Source organism: Mus caroli, unplaced genomic scaffold (assembly GCF_978045245.1).
Source record: "Mus caroli unplaced genomic scaffold, Mus_caroli_1 scaffold_3, whole genome shotgun sequence".
In the NCBI taxonomy this organism is placed as follows: Eukaryota; Metazoa; Chordata; class Mammalia; order Rodentia; family Muridae; genus Mus; species Mus caroli.
In genome coordinates, this window is record NW_028227258.1 from 134,679,529 (window position 1) to 134,706,306 (window position 26,778).

A 26,778-nucleotide genomic window follows, 5' to 3' on the forward strand; every position below is an offset into this window, starting at 1 on the left:
TTGCTCACTACTAAGAAGCATCCACAACATTGATACTGCAGTTGTATGAAGTGTGTGCTAGAAGCCTATCTGTACATGTTTTGGCAGAGGAGGAGATGCTGTCTGTCTGTCCCTGCTTTCAGCACTGCTGTGCATGGATTTGTAAATACCTGCTGCATGTGCCTGAGTAGCTTAAAATGGCTAGCGGGCCACACACCAGCAGGGCCAACCTTTATTCAGAGCAGTAAGGACAGGGAAGGCTGCTCGGAGCTCTCAGAGAGAGAATGATTCAGAGCCTTAATTTCAAGGAGTGAATGTTGAGTTTAATGAAATTTTGCACAGTAGAGCATTTTATATTAATTTTTTCCAATTTTTTATTAGATATTTTCTTTATTTACATTTCAAATGCTATCCCAAAAGACCCCTATACCCACCCACACCCCGCCCTGCTCCCCTACCCACCCACTCCCACTTCTTGGCCCTGGCATTCCCCTGTACTGAGGCATATAAAGTTTGCAAGACCAAAAGGCCTCTCTTCCCAATGATGGCCGACTAGGCCATCTTCTGATACATATGCAGCTAGAGACACGAGCTCTGGGGGATGCTGGTTAGTTCATATTGTTGTTCCACCTATAGGGTTGCAGATCCCTTCAGCTCCTTGGGTGCTTTCTCTAGCTATGTTAATTTTTATGCGTATGTGTGTGCCTGTGTGTGTTTATGTGCAGTATATGAGTGTAAGTGCCTGCAGGGTCCAAAGACAGCACCGAATCCCTGGGGCTGGTGAGCTGGGATGCTGTGAGCTGCCACGTAGGTATGGGGAGCTCAAGCTGGACTATTTGGAAGAGCAGCAGATGCTCTTAACTGCTGAGCCATCTCTCCAGCCTCCTGTTGTCTTAACATGAAGACCAACCAATGGCTGTTAATGCAAGTCAAAATCACTAAACTATGGACTAAATACTTTTAGACTTGCCAGTTTGGCTTTAGCAAGACTGTTTTTTTCCCCTTCTTTTGTTTTCCATGAAACTAAGCATAGGATATGTTTCTATTCTTAGAGACAATAAAATTATTTTGTTTTGTTATCAACCTCCTGAAATGCAATGGAAAAAAACCTATTTGAATATACAGATTCTATTTCAAGCATTAAAAAGAAAAAGAAACCATAAATACAGCCTGTCAGAACATGTTCCTCATTGTCTTCAATAATTGATTCGACCAAGTTTCAGTGAGCCTGTTCCTGGATTCCCAGTTTAATGTTGTGCACATGAGCGTGCATGCATGTGTATGTCTTGTCAGGTCGCTTTCTCTACCTCTGAGCTTTCCCCTCAGCTTCCTGAGTGGATTCTGCTGTCTTCTTCTGCACAGGCCTGACCTAGAGTCTGTTCCAGCAGCTGTTTGGGCACCGCAGTTCTTTGAAGCCCCTATAGCTGTTTCTGTAGTCATTTCATGCTCTCTCTTTTTGCATCATCTCATAGCTTTGCTTTCTCACTGTGCCGTCTGCTGTAGGGACTGTGCCTTGCTCGAGTTGTGTCGACTGATCTGGGTGCAGTGGGTACAGGACTGGCCAGGAGGCATTGCCTGGCGCACTGCTCTGTGCTAGTGCAGGACTGCTCAGTGTTGAGGACAGCTCAGATGAGCGGCCGACTGGGCTGTGGGGTCCTGCCTGTCATCATCTGTGCCAGGGTTCTTGGCTGAAAGCTGGACAGTTAGGTACAAAGTTGACTCTCTCGCCTTGAGATTGCTCAATTTTCCATTGGTCAGAATCCCTTCATTGTGTCCACCTCCTTAGTCCATGTAAATACTATTTTAGTGTACGTCGGTGGCTTTTGACATCCATGTTCCCTGTGTTCGTAATTTCAATGACTAAAGCAGAGATAGAGCAAATGTTGTCACATAGGTCAAGAAGCCGAGCCCTGGAAGCATTGACCCGTAGATTCTCTTCTGTAAAACCATTCATCTTACGATTCTATACAAAGCTGCACCTACCATCAGTTTTAAACACACATTCAATTTACTTGTCCAGTAAAATTGTTATCACTGTAAAAATTTTTATGACAAATGCAAGATTTATTAGCAAGATAATTTCTAAAATGTTTCATGGGGTAAGAATCGCTCAAATAAATGGAAGTCACTAATTGCTTTGTGTAAGAAACAGGAGAGTTAGTGATCCTTTCACATCCGTGGGTGTGCTTGTTAATAGTATTATTGCATCCAATCCTTTTGCTTTCTTCCCTAGGTAATTGAAGACAGCACCGGAGTCCGCCGGGTGGTGGTCACACCGCAGTCTCCTGAGTGCTACCCACCGAGCTATCCCTCAGCCATGTCTCCAACCCATCACCTGCCCCCTTATCTGACCCACCATCCACACTTCATCCAGAACTCGCACACCGCCTACTACCCGCCTGTCACCGTGCCTGGAGATATGCCACCCCAGTTTTTCCCCCAGCCTCACCTTCCTCCCACAATATATAGCGAGCCAGGTAAGTAGGTTCCAGCTGGCATGGAGATTTGTTCAAACCAGCCACACTCTAAGAACTCCTGAGAATTCCTAGTTTCCTTGTCTTGGATTCCTCCTCATGGGAATCCCTTTAGTTTGTGGTGGGTCACAGCTCTGTCTTGCTTCCACCTCACCAGGAGCAAGGAGTGCAACAGGTCATCTTTGTTTCAGAAGTGAGGCAGTTGTTGATGTGTGTTTATGTAACACTGGCCTGAGGCAGAGCTGGGGCCTGGTATTTCTTTGGCACCATCACTGTCTGCCAGGAAAGGGGAAATTGAAATGATTCGTGCCCTGTTCCAAATGTTAGAAGACTATGAAGTCTCAATATCCTTTGGATTTTCCAAAAGATCCATCTTGGCAGAGCTCAATGATTGTCTTGCTGTTGACATGGCTCTCCTGCAGCTGTGTCCTTTGAGACCAGCCATGACTTTAGCCCCAGTGTCACTGGTTGATAGAAACTTACCTTGAAAGGAAGAGAGTCTCGGAGTTCCCTGCATTGTGTCTGAGAGTTCTGACCTTGGTGTGGCTAGATTTCAGCTCTCGGCTTTGCAGAAGGCTCTCCTCACTCCCAAATGGAGCTTTCAGTGCTTCAAGCATTGAGGATATTGTTCAGAGGAGTTCCTCTTAGACTCCTCTGAAGTTCTTCAGCGGGTCCCCCTCCTCCTTCGCTCCCCCTCCTTCCCTCCCCGCCCCCCAGGTTCTTTTGCTGCAGCACCACTTCTCTTACCCATTTCTCCTTTCTCTTCATCTCAAGTGATCTTTTTTTTTTTTTCCTTATTATTAACAGAAGAGAAATCTGGAAAGAATGTTTTAAAAGATACAATCTATTGTAACATAGGAATACATTTTGGTTATTTTGTTTTGTTTTGGTAGTCAGAGAATTTAACATGCTTCATAAAAGGGTTAGAAAGGTCAGAGCAAACATGAAGTAAAATATCTCTAGCCATGACATAAACCAAAGAATCAAGCCTGGTATGAAGACATTTAGGAAAAAAAAAAAAAAAATGACCAGGCGGTAGTGGCGCACGCCTTTAGTCCCAGCATTTGGGAGGCAGAGGCAGGCAGATTTCTGAATATTGAGTCCAGCCTAGTCTACAAAGTGAGTTCCAGGACAGCCAGGGGCTACACAGAGAAACCCTGTCTCGAAAAACAAAAACAAAACAGCAAAAACAAACAGAAAAACAAAACTTGGTTTTTGTAAAGAAATGGTCCCACTCTGGAGCCCAGATTCATCTTAAACTCATAGCAATCTCCTGCCTCAGCCTGCCAAGTGTTAAGATTATGGGCTTGTGCCTCTGTTAGTTAATTAATTTGTGAAAATGTATTTAGGGCTTCATCACAATCCATATTAAATACTGGAGAGGTTGTCAGAGGACTGGTTGGCTGTGACTGCCCTGACTCTTTAGTTCGGGCTCCTGGTTTTCCATCTGATGATGCTCCCTGGTGTGCCTAATGTAGCAGCTGTTCTCTAAACTGCACTCTTGTGCAAGTGATGGCCTTCATAATCGTAGGTAAAATTATGATTCAAACCACAGTTATAGTTAAATCAGCATTGCTCACTCTTCATTTCACAGTGTCCTTTTATCTAATTTATTAAAGAACATTGATCCAGTAACACAGAAATAATGAAAGTACCATTTTAGCTTCAAAGTAAAGATCGTAATAAAACAAAATCTTCATATTCCAATGGAGGTTCCATATTCTGTAGTTTGCTCTCCTGATTTCTCAGGGTATATACCTAAAAGCAATTAAACATTAACTCCTGGAACCATGAAAGTTTCGAAAATTCTCACCATGCCTTAAAATGGTTCTTATATTAGTATCCATGTTGACGACTTTAACTCTCCCGGGTAATGCTTCATGCTGTTGAGAGCATTTGCTAGCCTCCCGACATGTTAGTATATTCATTCATTCATTCATTTATTTATTTATTTATTTATTTTCAGACAGGGTTTCTCTGTGTAGCCGTGGCTGTCCTGGAACTCACTCTGTAGATCAGGCTGGCCTCAAATTCAGAAATCCACCTGCCTCTGCCTCTCAAGTGCTGGGATTAAAGGTGTTCTCAGCTTAGTATATATAGTTAATGTAAACACATTGTTTCTGAATATGGCTACACTTCTCTCACATTCTGTAGTCTGCACTGGCACTCTTGTAAAGCTGTAAGTTGTAAGGACATAGTGGAGTTTTACCTTTGAGCAACTGAAATATTGTTAAATTATGTAACCGCCTATACTTTCCTGCTCCATACTCTCTTGCTTTTAGTTGATCATCCACAGAAATTATGGTTAGTTCCCTCCCTCTTTTTATGCTCATATGTGACATAAAATTCATATGGTCACTGAATATTTGAGAAGTCCTATTCCTGAAAGATATTTGGATATTTTATGTTGATGACTAAATATAATGTTTAAAAATCAAATTTAAACCTTCTTGGGGCTGGAGAGGAGGCTCCATGGTTGGGAGCACCTCTTGCTATTGCAAAAGACCAGAATTTGGTTCCCAGTCTCTTCACTGGGATCCAGTTCCAGGTGTTCCAACCTTGCCTTCTGACTTCTGTGGTGCCTGAACACATGTGGCCCACACAGAAGGTCTTTTACTTTTTCGGGGGGGGAGGGGAGGGGGTTGAGACAGGGTTTCTCTATGTAGCCCTGGCTCTCCTGGAACTCACTTTGGCCTCAAACTCAGAAATCTGCCTGCCTCTGCCTCCCAAGTCCTGGGATTAAAGGCGTGCGCCACCACCGCCCAGTGATCTTTTACTTTTACCAAAATGAGAAGAGGAGTAGAGGGCTGCTCAGCAGTTAAGAGCACTGGCTGTTCTTCTGGACATCCTAGATTTGATTCCCCCCACCCACATAGTGACTTAGCAATTGTCTCTACCTCCAGTTCCAGGATCTGATACTCTGTCGGACTCTGTGGGCACACATGTGGTGCACAAACATGTTTGCCAGCAAAATACTCGTGCACATAAAATAAAAATTAAAAAAAAAATGGAAGTGAGTTTCTCCCCTAAGACCATAGCAACATCACAGGTTCCTGTCATCTTCTTTCCTAGTTTGAAGTGTCCGGGTGTAGCAGGAACACACGCTTTTGTCTTTTACACATTGCTCAAGAAGAGAAGTTTGAAATGGTAGCTGTTAACATAGCTGTAGATTGCCAAGACAGCTCTTCTTCTTCTTCACACATCTGTCCCCTCATTTTATGTCTGGTTCCTCTTAACAACAATTTGTCATTTTATTCTCTTTAATCATCTCCTCCAGTCCTTGACGCTTTCTCAGGCCTCAAGAAACTTTTTAGGTCATGGTTAACTCTGTACATTCCAATAGAAATATTGTTGCATCTCCAAGAAGAGTGATGCTTTTAAATGTCATGAGCCTATGTATACAAGTAAAGGAGTATTTCATCTATTCTCTTATATGTATTGCATCTACTAAAGACACCGAGAAAGACAAGGTCAGATTTCCTTATAAAGTTTCCAGCCTATGAAGTCTTCCGATAACCTTGTCTTCTTCATTTTTCACCATAACGAGTGGGAAATTCTAAATGCACTGTATTGTTTGTAATAACTGATGACTCCTTGAAGAGTTGGAAAGGAATACAGATACTATAAACCAATCAGGTATCCAGCATTGCTTAAAGTATATAGTAATACTTTACATTGTTTCCTCCAGGGGTCACTGTGGCAGATGTAAACTAAGCTTGTATCATTGCACACGTTCATTCTAGAAATTATCCCCCTGTATGGAATGTCGAGCTACATCACCCGAGAAGACCAGTACAGCAAGCCTCCACATAAGAAACTGAAGGACCGCCAGATCGACCGCCAGAACCGCCTCAACAGCCCACCTTCCACCATCTACAAGAACAGCTGCGCCACAGTGTACAATGGCTACGGGAAAAGCCACAGTGGAGGGAGCAGTGGAGGCGGGGGAGGTGGCAGCGGCGGTGGACCTGGGATCAAGAAGACAGAGCGAAGAGCGAGGAGCAGCCCAAAATCTAGTGATTCTGACCTGCAAGGTAATGGCATAGACACCAGCATCTGGAGGGCCCCATCTCTCCCAGGGGAGCTTTATCTCAGGGTGGGCGGTTCTTTCCTGGTGACAGGTGGGTTGACCTTTCTTAGTAAGGAAAGACTGCTATAATGGTTATTTTTAATTTATGTGATTATTTTATTTTAACCCACACTGCCATGTAACCTATCGACTTCATCTCAGAAACAGTATTGGAGATTGTTTTCACTTTGGTCTGCTTCTGCTGTCTCCGACTACATTGAGAGCTATAGAGGAAATCAAATTGAATATTTTTCTAGCAAGCATGGGCTAATTCCAATCCCAAGTAATTACTACTCATGATAATAGCTGTAGTTATTTGATATCCAGCAGAGTTAGTCATGCATGGCAGGAATATGTTCTTGTTCAGTTTCAGGTAAGTGTGTCCGCCCCTGAATGTCCTTTGGCCTCTCCTCTGAGCCTTTCACAGACCAATATGAGGTGGAGAGTCAGGCTCACTGAGAGCAGAGACAATGCTCAGAAGGGCAATGCACTCTGTAGGTTAATCTTGTGATGATAGATAGGTGGGGCTGGGGGAGGGGCGTGCTTCTGTTTAATTACAGTTTTAGGTAGAATTTGGAGGCAGTTATTTTTGTTGCAACAGGAGGAAAAAAACCAGTATTTTTCTGTACACATAGAAAAGGCTGAAAGACTATATATAGACTTTTATAGACAAGTGAATATATGGCTGAAAACATGTAGACATCAGATAATGAAAGCAGATAATGTTTTGAGAACTGTATGAATTTATAAATCTAAATAAGTACTGGGAAGTAAAGGACAAATGTCAGACACAGATAACTGGTAAAGCACCCAGCCCTTTGTGTGTATATGTGTGTATGACTGTGTGTCTGTCTGTATGTGAATGCGGTGTGTATGTGGGCAGGTATATGTGCTAATGTCAGTGTGGTTGCTTATTTCTGGACGCGCATACAAAGGCCAGAGGAGGACACTGAGTGTCTGACTTGCTCTCTCTCTCCCTTACTCCTTTCAGAGAGGGCCTTTCCCTGAACCTGGAGCTAAGTTGGCAGCCAGGAAATACCAGTGATCCTCTTGTTCCTGTTCTCCACGTGTGTGTGTGTGTGTGTGTGTGTGTGTGTGTGTGTGTGTGTGTGTGTGTGTCTGTCTGTCTGTCTGTCTGTGTATGTGTGTCTGTCTATCTGTCTGTGTATGTGTGTGTATCTGTCTCTGTGTGTGTGTTTGTCTGTGTGTGTGTGTGCGCGTGTGCCTGGGTGTGCCTGCCCATGCCTAACTTTTCCTGTAGGCGCTTGGATTCATCTTCCTGTCCTCATGCTTGCAGCTGGCAGGTACTTTATCCACTAAGCCAGGGAAGGCTGGCACACTTTAGTACAGTTCCTCATATTGTGATGACATAACCATAAAATTACTTTCATTGTCAACTCATAACTGTAATTTTGCTATGGTTATGAATAATAGTATCTGTGAGTTCCAATGGTCTTAGGCAAGCCCTATGCAAGAGTCACTTGACACCCCCCCACCCCCCAGGCTGAGAACCACTGCACTAAGCCATCTCCAGCCCCAACCCTTCCTTACTATGGTTCATAGAACAGTGGCTCTGACTATGACAACATTTGTGACTAAAGAAGATTATGTACATTTGCATATCTATGGAAGATTGTCATCTGACAGGAAATTCTGGTAGGCCATTTGCAATTGATAACTTGTAGCATAAGAAAAGGCAGCTGCCGAGACAGTGGCTTTTGTGGATTGTTTTGATTTTGTCCTGTATCACCTTTTTCTTCCCTATTTCATGCAGTTGTTGTACTCTCACATTGTACTCTCACTACAAAGCAGATAGTGTGTGAAAGAGTCTTTCAAACAGCTCTCACGTGAAGGTACTGGGTCTGGTGTGGAGCATTTCTTTCTCAGAGGGACAGGTCTTCTGTGTTGCTCAAGATGTACTTGAATCCTCTTAAGCCGTCTTAGTTACAGCTTCACTGCTGTGAACAGACACATGACCAAGGCAACTCTTAAAAAGGACAACATTTCTTTGGGCCTGGCTTACATGTTCAGAGGTTCAGTCCATCATCATCTTGGTGGGAAGCAAGGCAGCACACAGGCAGGCATGGTGCGGAAGAGCTGAGAGCTCTATAGCTTGATCCACAGGCAGCAGCAGGAGGTTGTGTTCTACACTGCGCACAGTTGTGCATAGAAGACCTCAAAGGACACCCCAGCCCCCTATTGTGACACATTTCCTCTATCAAGGCCACACCTCCTAATAGTGCCACTCCGCCATGGGGCACACATTCAGACATGAGTCTTTGGGAGTCATACCTATTCAGTCCACCACAAAGACATAAACTATATTCCCACCTCATCCAACCATGTTTCTGCGATTATAGGCTCATACCACTGTGTTAAAACAACTTCAGTCAAATCACCCTACAGTTGCTGTTTGGAGCTGGTTTTCCTATTTTAAACTATTTTATGTCTTGATTGACACATTGTTTGATCATTTTTCTGAAGTAATATGTCATTGAATATAAGGCACATTTTATTAGCAGTATTTGGGTTTAACCATGGCGGAATTTCTCTCCCTCCCTCCCTCCCTCCCTCTCTCTCTCTCTCTCTCTCTCTCTCTCTCTCTCTCTCTCTCTCTCTCTCTCTCTCACACACACACACAAATAAATACACACACAATTAGGCATAGATTACTCATAGGAGGAGTTTTCCCAAATATGAAAAGGGAATGTTTACGTTGCTTAGATGTAAGGGAAGTGATGTAGGTACTTAGGAGAAAAGCAAATCACTAAAAGCAAGTTCAAGATCATGGGAAAGATAACCCAGGAAGGAGGAGTGGCTGAAGCCCTGCGGAACTTAGTTCAAAACTTAGTGCAGCTGCCAATGTGCTTTGTCAAAGCAAATTGTCATCCTCTCTGTGCAGTTTAATTATTTCAATGTCCCTAAGTGTGCTCTCTGCTGCAGCTGGCCTTGCACTGGCATCTACATTAACTACTCATGGGCGTACTGGGTCTTCACGTATTTTCATGTTTTCCCTCATGAGAGGATGCAGGTGGGATTGTTGGGAAGCACAGGGCCTTTTGTTATATAGAAAGCACTTTCTTTCTTAAGGGTGTGGTGAGCCCCCATTTGTTTTGGATCTGCAGAACCCAGCATCCAGGAGGAAAGGGGCAGATTAGCCCCTACACTCGCTGTTTTTCCCCTTCCCTGTCCTTTGCTCATGCCTTCAGGGCCAGCCAGTCCTCTGCACATGGCTTACCCGTGAAGTAGAAATCAGATGGGGGCTGCTGAGGTGGCTCGGCTGCTACCTTGTCCGTGAGTGTTTTTGATCACTCTTAAGCTCTCAAAATGCCCTAATTAATATTAAACTGCAGCTAACACTATTATGGTTTACATATGTGGTTTGCTCAAGACCATGGTGTAGCCTTAATCCTAGCAAGTGGGTTGTGGTATCTTTTTACATTCTGCTCCTGGTGTATTATCTACATTTTCAGAGAAGAACGATAGCATTACTTTCTAGTTGCTCAGTTTTCAGGGGGTCAGCTTTAGTCATTTACTTCTTAGCTGCTTACAGTTAACAAGTGGCTTTGAAAAGGGGTGGGTAGGGACTAGGCGTGTGACTCAGTGTTAAGAGTGTCTGCCCAAGCGTGCCTGACACTGGGGTGCAGCCTTAGAACTGGGGCAGGCAGCAGGGAGAGAGCACACTTTCAGTTTGTGCAGTTGAAACTACCCTGGAGGACTACAATGGGCTCAGTCATAAAGACACATAGAGGCAGTTGATAGCCAATTTTTGTAAAGTCCTGAGTCTCAGTTAACCGTTTCAGAAGCACAAATAGGGCCTTGAACCAGAAATGCCTCTACCTCATTTCAAGTCAGTGGTTCTGGCTTCATGATCCCCAACCCCCCAAAAGAGGGAGGGGCTAATACTCACAGAAGGCAGAAGGCAACTCCTGTAATGTGAAGGACTGCTAGAGAACAGACTGTTCACCAAGGGCACACAGGGCACAGTAGCACCTGTATCTGTTTTATTTCCCACCTTGCCAGTGCTGTGCTTAGCACACAGTAGGTCCTCGGTGTATGTTCACATTCTTTTGTAAGTGAACTCCAAGTTCTGAACTATGTTTCCCAGAACCAGCTTCTCTTTGAATAGGTGCAGCCACAGAGCCATTTTGCCTTCCTGGAGCTAATTGCTGCAGTCTTAAAGGAGTGCTCCGAGCGCCTGCATTTATCCTCCTGTTTTTGGCTTCACCTGCAGGCAAGCAAGTCAGTGGTCCTAAGCCCAGCACATTCTCAGAGCCTGACGGAATCCCTGTTTCCTTGTTGTTCCTGGGTATGACACGGGCAGAGCACAGTTGGGACTTTAGCAGTAGACACTCAAGGCTTTGTTGTCCCTCACTAAGGATTTGCCTTTACCATTTCTTGTATCTCCTCTCTCCTCATGTGTAAATGGATGATTGAATTCCCATGCTTAGATAGTTGAAAACAGCCCACCTTTCCTCAGTGCGATGTAGCTCTTAGGACTGCGCATTCATTTTCTCCACGTGCGTGGGACTCTATTTCATAGGATCCCCTTCATCAAGGCAGGCTCCTCTCCATCTTCTCTGCTGGCCTTGACCTTTCCCTCCAACCTCCTCACTATCGAATTTCTGATCTGTCTATCCCACCTCTTAAATTCTAAGGCTACAGGTAGCACCCGGGCTCCTGGTTTGTGGGCGCTGGGTTTTGAACTCATATTTTCATGATTGCTAGGCAGGCACTGGGCCAGCTGAGCTACATCTCCAACCTTCTTTTTCTCTCCCAACTCCCTCCCTTGTGTTTCTACTCTTGTAAGCCAGAAGGGCTTCCTTAACTTGCACCCTTATTGTTATGGAGGCTTAACCTGGAACTTGGACCCCTGCCCTGAGACATGCTTCCAGATTGTCCTGGGATAGAGCAGCATCCCACGCCCTGGGGCTGGTGGTAGAATTGGTATGGGGCATCCATGGCCTCAGTGTGGGAACTGGTTTGAAAGAACTCTTAACTTCTCTCATGAATCCTGTCCTCAGGGTGTCTGTCTCTCTGTCTCTGTCTCTCTGTCTCTCTGTCTCTCTCTCTCTCTGTGTGTGTGTGTGTGTGTGTGTGTGTGTGTGTGTGTGTGTGTGTGTGTGTCATAAGCTCCATTTAGGAGTCCTCTGTTTCCTCCTGTTCCTTTTGAGCCATTCAGAAGAGATCCCTTGGCATCTTAAGGGCTATCCTGTTCTCCATATTATGGCTACATACAGCTAAGTCAGATCTTCCCTCCTGAGCCTCAGAGGAGCCCTCATTGTCTGCAGTGTCTGAGCTGTCTGCATGCAGTTGTGTCTGCATCCCCTGCTGTGTGTAATAAGTCAGAGGTCCTACTTGACACTGCGATTTATCCCATTCCACTGGTATGCTTCAGAATTCTCTCCTGCTCTGTTTTTTCCAGTTCCTCTATGTAGTAAATTCCAACTCAGTCCTTCCAGAAACAGCTCAGATATGCGCTTCTCTGTGAAGCCTCTCTCCTCAGGATGTCAGGTAGCAGATGCATTAGTGTGAAGCCTCTCTCCTCAGGATGTCAGGTAGCAGATGCATTAGTGTGAAGCCTCTCTCCTCAGGATGTCAGGTAGCAGATGCATTAGTGTAAAGCCTCTCTCCTCAGGATGTCAGGTAACAGATACATTAATGTGAGGCCTCTCTTTCTTCTCAAGGTATTAAGTAGCAGAGTAAAAAGAAAGCGCACAACTGCTCTCCCCTGTTCCTCTCTTCTTCCAGCATTTGAGTCTAGATTGGTGCTTGGATGTTGACTTCATATCTTCAAGAATAAGAGTGGAAAAATTTTCTGTTTTTACATTCAGATTGTTGTGTGAGAGCAAGGGCCTTGAGCCTGCTCTGAGGGCACCATCGTGGCTGCTCACCCCAGAGGCTGAAGTCAGCCTCACTCCTCAGTGAGAGTAAGCTTAATTCTTTCCATTCGATCCCAGCAGAAGCCAAAATGTGATTGATATATTCAGATATTAAGCTGTTTCTCAGTGGGAGTCAGTTCTCTGCCAGAGTTGTCCTTCAAAGGTAAAGGGACCTGCTGGGAAGGGTCTAAGAAGGACTATATAAAATAAGACTTAAAAAAAGCTGTGGGCTGAAAAGATAGCTCAGCGGTTAAGAACACCAACTGCTCTTTTAGAGGATCCAGGCTTGATCCCCCTCACCCACATGACGGCTCACAACCATCCAGCTCCAAGAGGGTTCAACTTCCTCTTCTTGCCTGCATGGATACTGTTTACATGTGATACACTGATATATATGTAGGTGAAACCTCACAAATAAAAGTAAATAAATCTCAAAGAAAAGGGAAAGTCAAGTTAAGCTTTGATGAGGACCTGATATCAATAACATAAAAATGCCTGCCAGGTATACTGGGACATGCTTCTGACCCCAGCACTGGTAAGGTTGAGGTGGGAAGGTTGCCCATTCAAGGCCAACCTCAGCTATATAAGGAGACCTTGTCTTTAAAAGCCAAACCACACACACACACACACACACACACACACACACACACACACACACACGGACGGTTGTAGAGACTGGAAAGATTGTTCAGTGGGGTCCAGCTATAAGGCAGCCAACAGCACCCTATGGGCACTGCAGGTATATGGTGCCCATATATGCAGCAAAACACTTGTATACATAAAAATAAAAACTCATGTTTAAGCATCCAGTTCAGAACAGGCCCATTAATCCTGAGCACAGGTGAGTAGGAAACACATAAGGAGAGGAAAGTGGAGGGAGGGCTAAGTGTGATTTCGCTTGCGTGGTAAACTCTGTGATCCGTGCAGCCTATACCAGCAGCTTTCCCATCCCTAACTGGAGTGAGCATGACTCCTGGTGTGTTAACCTGTGCTCTTTCAAAACATACTAGGGTTGAGAGATTACCACACACACCAAGTGACACACTATTAAATAAACAAGGGTGGTACCTTGGATAATGTTAGGGTAGTTCTTATCAGGACCCTGATTCTTTCTTTTAGATAACTTTTTTTTTTTTAAATTCAGGGTGTTTTATTATGTATCCCTGACTGTCCTTACCCTCAGTAGCCTCTGTTTGGAGTGACTTGGCTGATGTTAGTAAATTCTGGAATGTCCTGTGCTTGGCCCACTGTTAAAGAGATGAAGCTGGTTTGAAGTGGTAAGCTTAGCAGAGCTTGCCCACCTCACTGGTGGCTCCTTTTGTCTTTCACACAAGCTTTCCTGTCTGCACTGGGAGTGCAGGAGCAGGGTCTGAGGGGTGTGTACTGCCCTCTGCATTGGTCCTACAGCTATTCAGGTTGCTTCCTGAGCACCGCTATTGGTGATGTAAATCGTGATGCTTGCTTGCCTTCTGCCTCCTGCTTGTAAATCTTGACAGAGCAAAGATAGCAAGAAAACATGACAAAATAAAAACCATTAAGCGAGCCCAGGTTCCTGGAATCCACCCGTTGGGTCTTCCAAGTACAGTCTGGAAGGTGCAAATAGCCCGAGCAGCTTTTAGGTTTCCAAAGGACAATGCGGATCCCTGGATCAGAATGGGAAAGGCATCGGGCTGGAAACCGGGCAGTTAACACCTCCTGGCCTTGGTTGCTAGCTCCAGCCCCTCAGCCTGGGCGGCCTCAGAGGCGCTCTGATGAGGTCCAAGCTGACTTAGGGCCTGGTCTTTTGTGGGGTGGGAAAAGAAGGTTGAGGGACAGAAGGGTGTTCATAAGGCATAGTTGTGAGACTTCTGACTGGCCGTTCTTCTCTGAGGTCCAAGAGCAGAGGAATCAGACTCAGAATAACTTTGAAGTCCATCCCCCACCCCTCACTGGGGTGCTGGCTTCATTGATACAAAGACACTCTTGGCAGCTCAGCAAAGAAGAAAATGGCCTTCCAAGCTCTCAGCCACTGGAGTGCTATCCTTGTTACACCGTGTCACACCCCTTGCCTTGCCTTCTTTCCTCCCTGTATTTTTGTTATAGTGTGTAAATTTTAAAGATACTACCCACCTGACTCTTTGCAGGTAAGTTGTTGATGCTTTTGAGGTATGAGTCCCACAGGCTTAACCTCTTAGGTCATGCTGGAAGCTGGGCAGTTTTTAACCTAAACACAAGAAGATGACATGCAAAAAATACTGATTCTTCTTTGGAAGTGTGAGCTGCATTCACAGAAGTTTGAGGGCAGAGAGCTTTCCCCACATGTAGTACTTAGCTCTTCAGACATATATTATTTTCTCTGCCTTTTGACTTTCCTGGTCACTGACCAGAGCAGCATTTAGATGATGTCATAACCTGTTTTGGCAGAGTGCGTGCCATTCCCAAGAACCCTTTAAACAGCATGTAGATCCAATGCTGTGGTGTGCTTCTGGTATCTGTGTAACATCCAATTTGATGGACTGAAACATTCATTTTGCTAAAGTAAGTTCTAAGTTTAACTGGGTTAGAGGTCAACAGCAACAGCAGTGCGCTACACTTAGAAGTGAGGTCACTTGTCAGAGTTCCTCCCTGCCCGTCAGTGTCGAGTGTGAGCCAAGTACCCCTGGCCTTGAAAACTAATGGCCCAGAGCTTCACGTCCTTCTCAGCTGTATAAAATGGGTGTGACCAAAGTAGCTCAGAGGGCTGCCCCCACTTCTCTGTGTGTTCGTAGACGCTCACCACGGGTTTTAAAATTTTTAAGTGTCACGGAAAAAGGATCATGACATTTTCCTGCCTCTGAGAATTTCTTCTTATCAGGCAACCAGGGAGTCAAGCCTCCTGCCGTCTGGGTCAAAGTGATTGATTGTGAAGGTCTGAACAAGTGAGGGAGGACATTCTGAGGTGTGTCCCACAGAGCCTGAGGGCTGAATTCCAGCTGTGTCCCTCCTGTTCTGCCCCCTTCCTGACTCTCTGGCTTGTCTGTGGGCCTGAGGAGTGACTTTAGGACAGGCCAGTTTGACTCTGAACCCACTCAAACTGTTGAGCACTTTAGATGACTTTGTTGGAAGGACAGTTAACTGGCCCTAACCTCAGGAGACACCATCTTTCTTTTCCCCCTTGTACAGTAGAGTAAATGGCTGTGACATCTGAGATGTTCTAGGGCAGTAAGCTAACTAGATAATTAGTTCACAAAGACTTTTACCATGGGTACCATATACTGTCACTTTGGCCATGTGCAGTTACACCATCTGCCTGGATGCACCACATGTGCAGGTGGGATGCCATGTCATGGAGCCTGCTGACGACATCATGGTACTGTAGGTTCAGAAGCCATTTCTATTACTCTCTGCGGGAACCTTGGCATTCCTGCAGATTTCCTACTGCTAGGTCAACATTGTCATTGTTACTGTATCTCCTCCTTCCACTGGGGAGTGTGCTGGGTGCACCACATGAACCGGCCCACTGAGAAGGCAGTGTGAGCTGCATCACAGTGGAACAACTGCAGTGAATCCTGCAGTTCTGCCCTTACTGTGCATCTCCATTGTGATCAGCCATCACTCTCATCTGAAGGTGACGTTCTCCAGCCAGGCACACAGTGCCAGTAGGCTGTTATTTTGCTTCAGTTTTTGGTACTGTAGTGAGGCCTTAAGTTTCTGTGACATAGGTAACCTAAGGTGTGAACTAGAAAAGGTCCCTGGGAAATAGCAGCGTCACTGTCTTAGTGTGTGAGTTTTACACAGTAATGGGCACTGATGCTCAGGAGTGGACTCTAGCTCTAGTGTTTTCTCTGGTGTAGAACTTGCACTTAGGCTGCTTTCTTTCCCCCTCACCCTTCTAAATAGTAACTGCTTGTGTGTGTGTGTGTGCGCGCGCGCCCCTGTGCACAGGGCATACATACCTATATGCTGGCAGAGGACAGAGCTCAGCCTGGGGTACTGTGTCATCCACCTGTCCACTTGGATTTTTTAATTATTGTTTTGGGTTGTGTTTGTTCTGAGTTGCTGGGACAGGCTCTCCTACTGGCCTGGATCTCACTGATTTGGCTAGGCAGACTCCAGGGATGCTTGTCTCTGGCTCCTCAAGTGTGTGCTGTTAAGTCCATCTGTGTGTGTTTGTGACATGCGTCCTAGTGATTTAACTGAAGCGCTAATAAAGTCCAAGGCAAGTCCATCACTGAGCAGTCCCTCCTGCTTCTCTGTAGCGGCATCAGAAGAAAGGGTCTTTCCATCTTGGACTACTTGTTAGAAGAGGGGAGAAGTAACCCTGTTCTGATGGTGGTGGGGATGGCTTGCCCTAAGTACAAAAGAGAGTGGGTGGCTCAGGAAGAGGAAGAGAAGGAGGGTCCTAGTGCAGTGTCACCTGAAGTAAGAGGTAGTTCTAAAAGTGGGAGTGGCCAGGAAGATTAGAGTGTGGAGAAAGGTGATTTGGAATAGAAAGGGGTTTTGTAGTCCTGTGCTGTGAGTTCCTTCTTCCCACAGAGGCCAGGGTTGGCCAGGAAGATAGCATAAAACCTGTTGACCTGTTCTAACCTGAGAACCTTTTACCAGAAGGTCTACATGGAACAGTCTTCCATGGGAAGAAAACCACTTTACTCTCTCGGGTTTTCTTGACTGTTCCAGCTCACCCTGATTTCATAATCAAATCCCAAGTCAGGTCTTGGGGCTGGAGATGCAACGCAAATAAGCATGTGATTACCTAGCCTGTGAGAAACTCCAGGTCTGAGCCGCAGCACTAACTGAGCATGCTAGGATGTGTCTGTAGACACAGCTCTCAGGAGGCAGTGCAGGAAGAGCACAGGTTTAAGCTTGGATATGTGGTGAGTCAGAGCCAATCTGGACTGTTGAGACCCTGTCCAGAACAAACAAATAATTAATTCTTTAGTAAAATTGAAAAGGAGAGCTGTGCATTCAGAATACCCCTCAGTGTTGTTTATATCATGCTTTAGAGTTCTGATGTATTTAAAATCTAGAATCAGAATTTTTCTGATTTTTGGTTTGAAGTTGAAAATTGGACTGAACAAAGAGGGAATGACCATGTCTGCTTTATCCTGGGTAATTTTGCCCTTCTTCAAAGCAATCCTCATTAGTTCGAAAGGTATCTTACATCCTCTGGCAAACAGAACTCACTCTCAGGATGCTGTTACATGTAAGAAAGGGAATTTTGTGTTGTATTTTTGTGAGCCCACTGTTGCCAGAGCCATCCCGTGAAAGGGGCATGTAAAAACTGTACAGGAACCAGATCTACCCGTGATTTCTCAAACAAACCTTTCCTAAGTGCGTTTATGACCTAATTCACGTGGTGAACTTCCATTCACCTCTTGAAAAGACAAATGAGATAGAACAGTAAGAGTCTTAGACCAGGGGGCTAGGGAGACGGCCATATTTTAGGTTCACCGCGTTCCTCACAACTATGTGAGTGCCTTGCCAAGCACATTTAAAAAATTAATATGTCGTCCTTTGGGAAGATTGTTCTTTGCTGCAGTATTGCTCCAAAGAGTCTCATGTGAGGTCAGAATCTCTTTGACACCCTATTGAGAAAATTAAGTTCCTTAAGTGAAATGGGACGATCGGTGCCCACCCAAGTTACTCAGTGAGCAAGTTGTTTGTTTGTTTGAAGTATATTTGACTTCGGTATAATTTACGGTATCGCTTATTACTTGCACCATAGGGTGATAACTCAAATTTACAGACTGCTCTTTGATTAGAAAATGGTGTTTTCAGCTCAGAGGAGAATTGTGGGTATGTCAAGAATTGTGATATTTTAACCTCTGACTGCCAACGTCTCATGCCTGAAGGCAAAACTGTCCCTTTTGAGTTAGAAAGTCCCTACCTGGAGGGAACTCGAGGTTTGCTATTTAGTTTTGAGCATTGATGCTCAAGAAATTTAGGATGCTCAAAATTAAATAGCAAATCTCAATTCCATGCAGCCTAGTCCTGGCAGGGCTGAGCTCCATCACTTTTCCTGGGCTCCTTTTTGTCCAGTGCCTCTTGTTGGGTTGTACTGACTACCATCCATGGAGAATTTGAACACAATAGATCACAAATGGGTGTGTTGCTAGTTTCCTGTGACTAACAAATTTCCACAAAGCTGGTGGTTTAAAGCCACAGGAAACCACCATTGTTTCCTCCTGCTGAGAGCTTCTGGACTCCACTTTTAGGGGTCTGAGGTCCTATTTGTGTGTCACTAGGCTTAGCCAGATTGTAGGGCCAGTCTCCCTCCAGAGGCTCACTGGGAGAAAATATCTGATTGCCTTTTGTAGCCACAGCTGAATGCTAGCATCCCCTTGCTTGTGCACACATCGCTAGCATCTCCTGGTCTCCCGTTCTGTCTTCGTGGAGCTTTCTCTTCTGTATGTGGAGTCTCCCCCCTGCTCCATCCGTGTCATAATGCATGTGGTTTTATTTGGAGCCCACCTAGGAAACCCAGGGGATTTTTCTCATCCCAGTACCCCTCGTATCACATTCCCTAAAGACTGGACTTCATCAGCTAACACATCCATTCTGATGTCTGGTGTCTGGCTGTTCTTTCCGAGGCCGCTTCAGCCCACCCCAGGGCACTTCCAGCATCTCTGTTTTAAAAGTGGAACCAGAATGGACTCTGATCCTCATGTTCTCTTTAGGTCTGATTGACAAATTCACTCATTCAGGGTTGGCCATAGGATTTGAGGGGTAAGGTGTGGGGCAGCGCATGGGTCTGTTTCTAGTAACACAGGCCAGGCGCCATTGGCAGGGCTGCCTCCTTTCTGGAGGGAAGCAGTGCCCTAATAGAAAGATGAGAATAGGTGAGCCATGCAGTCAAGTTCTCAGATTCAATTCTGGAACATATTTCCCTTGTGTGATTTTATGGTCAGCTTTTATTACTGTGACAAGTTACCAGAGAGAAGTAACTGAAAAAAAAAAAAAAAAAAGAGGAAGGTTTGGTTTGGCCCCTGGCTCAGTTCATGACCTGCTGGCTCCATTGCTCTCAGGACTAGGGAGGGGCAGGGTCTCATGTGGAAGGAGGTAGCCTGGGAAAGCCACTCACCTCGTGTCAGCCAGAGAGCATAGTAAACAATGCAGTACAGATAGAAATAATGCCATTTCTCAGGAAATGGCAAATCTCTCCAATTTGGGATGTACATTTTCTTTGAAAAGGAAACAAGTCAGTTTTTACCTAGCAGGAGACTCATTAAAGTTATATATTTTAAAGCACTTAGTAAATCTAGTATTTCTTAAGTATTTAACACTTCTGAGGAGACCCACCGTGGCTGGCCCTGGTGATTTTAGCAATGAGTCCCACTGTCTTCTCCTTGAGAACTGCTAGCTACATAGAGGTTGTTGGGCCTAAGCTTGAGAAAGCATTGTCAAGCCTTCATGTTTTAAGTGTCATTGAGCAACACATTCAAGTCTCAGTGTCTTCTCGTGGTTTTAGTAATTACTGCTATTACAACAAAGTTGAATTTTATTTTTTCACCCTTGGGCAGGTATTTTGCCTAACTTGGAACAACAGAAACTTTTAAACTATGTGAGATAATATTTGATACACATCACACCCTCTTTCTACAGAATTACAGAATTCTGTCAAATTTGGCGGGATATGTAAGTGTTTATGGGTGGATCTGTGTCTATATACATGGACATGCATGTATGTACATACATACATGCACATCACTGTCCTAGCACCATCAAGGCTTCTGCATCATCAACTGGATGATCAGAGTAGTCTCTACTGTGAGTCTGCAGAGCTGTAGAACATTCTGAAACAAGAGGCTGACAGGAGCCGGGGAGGTCAGACACAAAGCCAGGATTGTGCAAATCAAGGGAGAAGAAACTATCTAGAAGAAAAACTTTTGACCAGACTCAAGAACTCAGCTAGATTTTACAGTTACTGTCATGACTGATAATGTTAGGGTGGCAGATGCCATGGCTGTCTGCACATGGAAAAAGAGAAGGTAGAGTTAAGCCAAGCCTGAGGCCCTGTAGCCTGGTTCTAGTACAGCCCATCAGACTGTGTGTTCCATGCTTAGGATGCTGCAGGCATCTCCATGAAGGTGAGGATCAGCCAGGGTACCGGACTGCATGGCCCCGCTGGAATAGCTTTTGCAGTCTTACTTTCAAAGAGTCTAGAGCTCTGTCTAAGCTTTGTTGCTCCTCCCACCCCTGTGAGCCTGGAGTTTATGTTACTTAGCATGTTCTTTCCAGAAGATCATCAATCACAGCGTATAGGGTGCCCTGCCAGTTCCTTTTGGAACCAATTTAGATGAGAAAAATAAAGGACTTTGGACAAAGTCTCAAATGTGTCTGGTAAGTCATTTTACTTACTATTTGAGAGCAGCTTTGGAGAGTGAAGTATACTTTCCATTGAGTAGAATTTGCCTTTTCTCGTGGACCACACTGTGGAAATATGTTGCTATTTTAAATGTGGACAGTATGGCTTACTGCCTTTGGTATTGCCTGCTGTCTGGAGTTCCACTCTGAGGTCCTGCTGACTGACTGGCCACAGTAGAAACAAGGATGGTTTGAACTGCAGTGGTGGAGCTGACCGGGACATTTTCCCGTGCCTTATGTGGCTCCTCTGGGCCCTGGGGCAGGCACACCGCCTTTGGGGAGAACATTTTATCAGACACACCCTGTCGCAATTCCTCCTACATATTAATATCATATATGAAAACTTAGGAATAGAAATTTAGTTACTAGTTTCTAGATATCCAAAACATACTTCATGAAATGTGACTTTTTCTAAATTCTCCTTTCAGTGTTTTAGACAGGTGTGTGTGTGTGTGTGAGTGTGTGTCTGTTTATATGTATGTGTGTATATGTACATTCAGTTTTGTGCATGTGTGTGTATATGTATGTATATGTGTGTGTGTATATATATATATATATCCATGTGGGTGCATGCTTGTGTGCATGCATGTGTTGTGTGTGTGTGTGTGCATATACATGAACATTTCCATCTAGCTTACATGTGTAAAATGGAATTCTTATTTTTCCACCAGTCTCTCTGCTGCCAATTTATTATACACAAAGCAGCCGGGTAGATCTTGTCCCATCCATCTCCCATATTTCCCTTTCAAACCTAACATGGAGTCAGATGCTTTTGCCAACAAGAGGCTGTGTCTCCCTCTTCCACCAGTTGCTTTACTGCTCTCAGTTCTCACCCCTACCACCCTGGGGCCCTGGGCCTCTCTCTCCTGCTCCTTGAACAATGGCGTCATCTCTTCAGACCTTCCTCTCTTAGATCGAATGGTTTGGAGTCAGAGAGCCATGCTGGATAACGCAGCCACATGGCCTTCCTGCCCCACACTACCACCTGACCATTTGTGTCTGTGCGCGTTGTCTAAAGCCCTCCGAGAGCGTTCACCCCTTGAATATATCTGAAACAGACTGGGTGGCAGAAGCTCAAGTGCGGAGCTCACAGCAGGGCACTTCTGAACATCTGTATAGATTCTATGCATTGCTGAGTTTGCTCTCTATTTAGAGTTTTGTTTTTCATTTTATGAGGCTGGGATGAAAAATACAGAATTTCATTGTAGTTGAAAAGAATTGTGAAGGAAAGAAAGAAAGAATGATAGTATATTACTCCAAACACCAGCACAAGGAGTAGCTGAAATGAAACATTTTCTTTTTTGACACACTGAATGCTAGGTAAAAATTCCCTGCTAAGTCTGACCCATCCCCATAATGGTGGTTTTCCCTACACTAAGCCTTGCATCACATTCTGCTAAATAAATATGAGTTTTCACCACTGTCCCTTTGTGGCTGCCCACTGTTCTTTCTGCCAGCATCTTAGCTTCTATCCACAGTTAGAATCGGGAGCTTGCGTTTTCTCTCTTCTCTCCTAATTCTCGTTATGTTTCAGGTAACTCAGCAAGGTTAAAGCTTCCGGCAATATATTCTTGACTACATCATCACAAGTATTTCAGAGAAATCAATTCACCCTTTTCTTTCCATAGATTCAGAGTGCATTTAGTCACCAGCTTTCCAATGAATCCATTAACACTTTTGCAAAGAATAGACAGACAGACAGTCTTTGTTTTTCTTTTAATGATATGTTAGCTTTTATTAGTCAGCACCATTCCTGCTCAGAATGGATTTGTGTCTTCTTATTCTGCTGGAAAATAAGGTCAAAAATACTCCTTCCTAATTCTTACAAGGCACTGACTCTGCCTTCTGTGCCCACTTGGCTCTGCTGGCAAGGGCAGCCTCACCTGGTCGCTCTGTTCTTACAAGAGTGTTTACAAAGTAAATGTTAGATCCGTGCCAGCAATAAAAATTGAGAGCAACCATATTCCAGATGTTAGCAACAGTGCAAGATGCAGAATTACTCACGGAAACATCGTGAAAGTGGTCTCTACCCGGTTAGCATGTGTTCTGGTGTTTTGAAAGAAGGATAGACTCTTTCATCTTAGTTCAGAGATACCTTTGACAGTAGCATCTAGGAAGAGTAAGCTTTTGAGAGCTGTAGACTAGCATGCAAGCTTGCTTCTGATGCCATATATCTGAGCAGAGGCCGGGCCTGCAGCTTCTGCTGATGTATTGTTACCCTGGCCCAGGTCAGCACTTGGTTTAAGCACAGGCTAGTGATTTTTGGCGAAAGAAAGAAAGAAAGAAAGAAAGAAAGAAAGAAAGAAAGAAAGAAAGAAGGAAAGAAAGAAAGGAAGGAAGGAAGGGAGGGGGAAGTAAGAGGAGGGGAAGGGAAGGAAGAAAAGAAAGGAAGGAAGAAAAGAAAGAAATCCTAGAAATATAAATTGAAAGAACAAGAGTTTAAAACTAAAAGTAAACAAATATATATATGTTTACTTAGAAAGCAGGTGTTACAAGCTCAGGAGTCTGAAACAGGAGCATTGCAGGATTGGAACATTTCTGCTCAGGGTCCCAAATAAATTCCAGGGACGTGGCCTCATGCTAGACAGAGGGAGACCATCACCTTTTAACTGCAAATGTTGTTTTCTGCTTAGGTAAATTTTGTTTTCATGGAGGAAGCATTCTTTGTTGATACTTCTTGGCCTCTGCTGAAGGGCACAGTCCCCTAGGCAGCCCGTGTCATCTCATAGCCCACTTTCTTTCTTTCTCCTCCTCCTTGGTCTTTCCTTTCACTGCTCTGAAAATTAACACCTGCTGCTCACATCTACTTAATGCTGTTTTCCACTGGAGGCTGATGTTGAAAAACCAATTCTGGCAACCAGTGTGAATCGAAATTTGGAAGACATCTTGCTTCTCAGGGACTTGCGCAAGCTGAAGTTATTAGAGAGGATTAGGGGCCACAGCTGGAGAGCAGATGACCCTTCTGCACTTCCACAGTTGAAGGTAGTCAGAACCCTAGTAGGGCTCAAAGTTTCTGGACATTTGTCCAACTTGTTTCACCTGCTCCTGCTGAACTGTAACCCTGGCCGGTCCTCTGTGAGCTTCTAATTGCTGGATGTGGTACATCTTAATAGGTCTTTTATTTAAGTGGCACCATTACAATTGGAGTTTCCTGCTCAACTTGATAGCCACCTCTTAATGACAGGCTTATCCTACCAAAGCTAGGGAAGTGAAAATAAGACTTTTACACTTCATCCAAGATGAAGGCATGCATAATTCAAGTTTGCTTGACTAGGCTCCCAGCACCCTAGGTGGTTCAGCTTATTGTGACTGAATGTTGTTCCCCATCCCTCACTTCAGCTGCGTCTGATAAGAGCACTGCTGCACACACAAGTCACCGCAGTGCCTTCCTGCAAGCACCTTTCTGCCTATGCACCTTGCTTCCCCCGGGGGTACCCCACTTCCATATTGACCTTTGGGTTCTGCCCTGTGAGAACATGGGGGCCTTTGAGTAAGCACAGAGCAACTACTCGTGTCCTCAAAAACATAAGCCTGAGTCAACTGTAATGGTAGCTTCCTGTTTTCTCCACAGAAAACAACTTCTGCCTAGTGGCTGCTGAGGTCAAGTTAGGATGCCGTCCAACTAGTACAGAGTAATTCATATTTTGATGGTTGGTGCTTTCTGTAAGAACAGAATCAGTATCTGCTACATGGTTGGTCCCTTCTTTGTCTTTGCTGGAAGACTTCAGAGAAATGGCTGCTGTCTTTTACAAATGTGAAGTGTCTGAAAGTGTAGGAAAACAGCTGGGCTCATTGATAAGTTCCACAGTTCTTGTACACTCTGTGCTCACTGTTACAGAAGAGAACACTCAGACATGTCAGACGGAGTAGCACTCCAAATGGCTACAGTTTATGGGCCAACCAAGTTTTGGTTCTGTTGGAACCAATATGCACTTTTCTCTCAAGCCACAGTCAGCTGCAAAAACACTCTAGTGTGCAATTATTGCCCAGTACTGAGTGCGCTAGCCTCTAGCCATCTCAAATGCCATATTTCCATGCATGGAATGGGAGAATCTTGTGTTTATAGCACATTGGCACAAATGCTCTGTAGAATTATCCCAGGAAATGGTCTCGTTGGCACCCAGCTTATGAGATAAGCTTCAATAGCTTTTCTGTGAATTTCTAGGTTGAGCTTCTGTAACTGAACATGATAGAACAGTGTAAGCAAACAGGGACTTACTCCCTCCCGCTTTGATGAGTCTGTACTGAACCCACTGCTGGGTCATATGCCAAAGATCTCACTTGAATCCATAGCAGAGTCAGGTGGACCATTGAGAGGCTGGACTAGGAAAACATTGATGAATTGGCACCTCTCACCGGAGCCGGTGAAGCTGTGCACATGCCAAGATTGCAGGCTGAGGGCTGCCCTCTTAGAGCACAGAGGCACCCATGTGTCACATGCACAAAGGAAGAGAGGGACAGGCAGGCAGGGCAGTTCACACTGACAGAAGGCACCTATTTTATAGGTCCCAATTTTTGACTTTGGTTGAGTCTCCAGTTGTTAAATAGTGTAAAAGTGTCATTTCTTGGATCATGGTAGATGTGTAGTTTGGATGCATAACACAACCACTATGGCATAGGAAAGCTGGAAAACAGCTCAACACCAAAGCTAGCCAATATTTTAGCCTCTCGGAACAACTCTACATTCTAAATTAACCTTCTAAAGTGTGACTCGTTATTGCCAGTTAAAAACATACTCAACCTGTACTATATTTGCATGAAAGTATTCCCATATAACACAGTGTCATGTACAGTGTATAAGGAAATTATATATGTATGATTCATATGTATGTATATACATACACACGTATAACCTCTCTAGTTTAATGTTCCAGTCTTACCAGGATATTCTCTCTTTTTTTAATGATTTGTTTATTTTATTTAATGTGCATGGGTGTTCTGCCTGCGTGTGTGCGTGTCCCTGTGAGTGTGTCTTATCTCTAGAACTGGACTAGTTGTAAGCTTCCATGTCAGTGCTGGGAATTGCACTCACGCCCTTTGAAAAAGCAGTCAGTACTTACAACCACTGAGCCCTCGCTCCAGCTGGTCCAGGCTCTTCTCTAGAGTGGGGAGCTTCGTAGCCTTTGATCCCTTTTCTCCTGAGACATTGTTGTATAGCCTCAGGTATGTAAGCTAGATTTACAAATCAAATGTATCCAGTAATAACAAACTATAAACAATATTAACATGATTCTTAGGAAACATGATTTTACCATTTAATAATAATAAAAGTATGTTTGGATGCTAATGAGACAGGTAGGTTTTTAATTTTCATATAAAATCAAATTTTGATGACTCATATTGTGGGATACAGGATATCTTCATTTTTCACAGCTAATCAGTATTTTAATTTTCTTATAATCAATGCTGAGATCAGTGCTTTGCATAAATACTTAGTAAAGAATGGCAGAAATATATTTAGGGCCATTTTAGAAATTGTGGGTATTCTGTTTTTATCCCAAGCTGAAAATCATTTTCAAGTCAGCAGCTCAAACGAAATTTTAAAATCAAACATTCTGACATGATACAACCTAAAGATGTGCTAACTTGATATTTACAAGGTAAAGAGGGGAAGTGGAAATGAGCAGTCTGCTTTCCATAATGTTGCCATTGTTTCTGTACCACCATAAAACCACTGCAGGTATGTTAGTAATGCCGGCTGAGGTGTTCACTGTGGGAAACGGCGAGAGGCCGAACAGTACCAAGCATGGAGAGAAAGAGAATGTGTGTATCTCTGTGTTGGTGTGTCTGTGTGTGTATGTCTGTGTGTCTCTGTGTATGAGTGTATGTGCTGATAAGTATGAGTGTTTGTGAGTGTGTGACTGTGTGTGTCTATGTGAATGTATCTGTGAGTGTGTGTGTATGAGTGTATGTGTGTCTGTATGTGTGTGAGTGCATGTGTTTGTATGTGTGTTTGTGTGTGTATATGAATGTGTCTCTGTGTGTGTCTGTGTGTGTGTGTGTATGAGTGTATGTGTGTCTGTATGTGAGTGCATGTGTTTGTATGTGTTTG

General features: G+C 44.3%; 1 protein-coding gene across 7 annotated transcripts in view; it reads left to right on the top strand.

Annotated features, from left to right (window-relative positions):
* Nucleotides 1-26,778, top strand: part of Fndc3b (fibronectin type III domain containing 3B) — a 293,906-nt gene that overhangs the window by 166,158 nt on the left and 100,970 nt on the right. For all 7 annotated transcript variants that reach the window (XM_029475079.2, XM_029475085.2, XM_021157455.3 and 4 more), the window contains exons 5-6: nucleotides 2,213-2,456; nucleotides 6,197-6,487. In XM_029475079.2, the coding sequence (XP_029330939.1) occupies nucleotides 2,213-2,456; nucleotides 6,197-6,487 (535 nt within the window). The remainder of the gene's footprint in view (nucleotides 1-2,212; nucleotides 2,457-6,196; nucleotides 6,488-26,778) is intronic.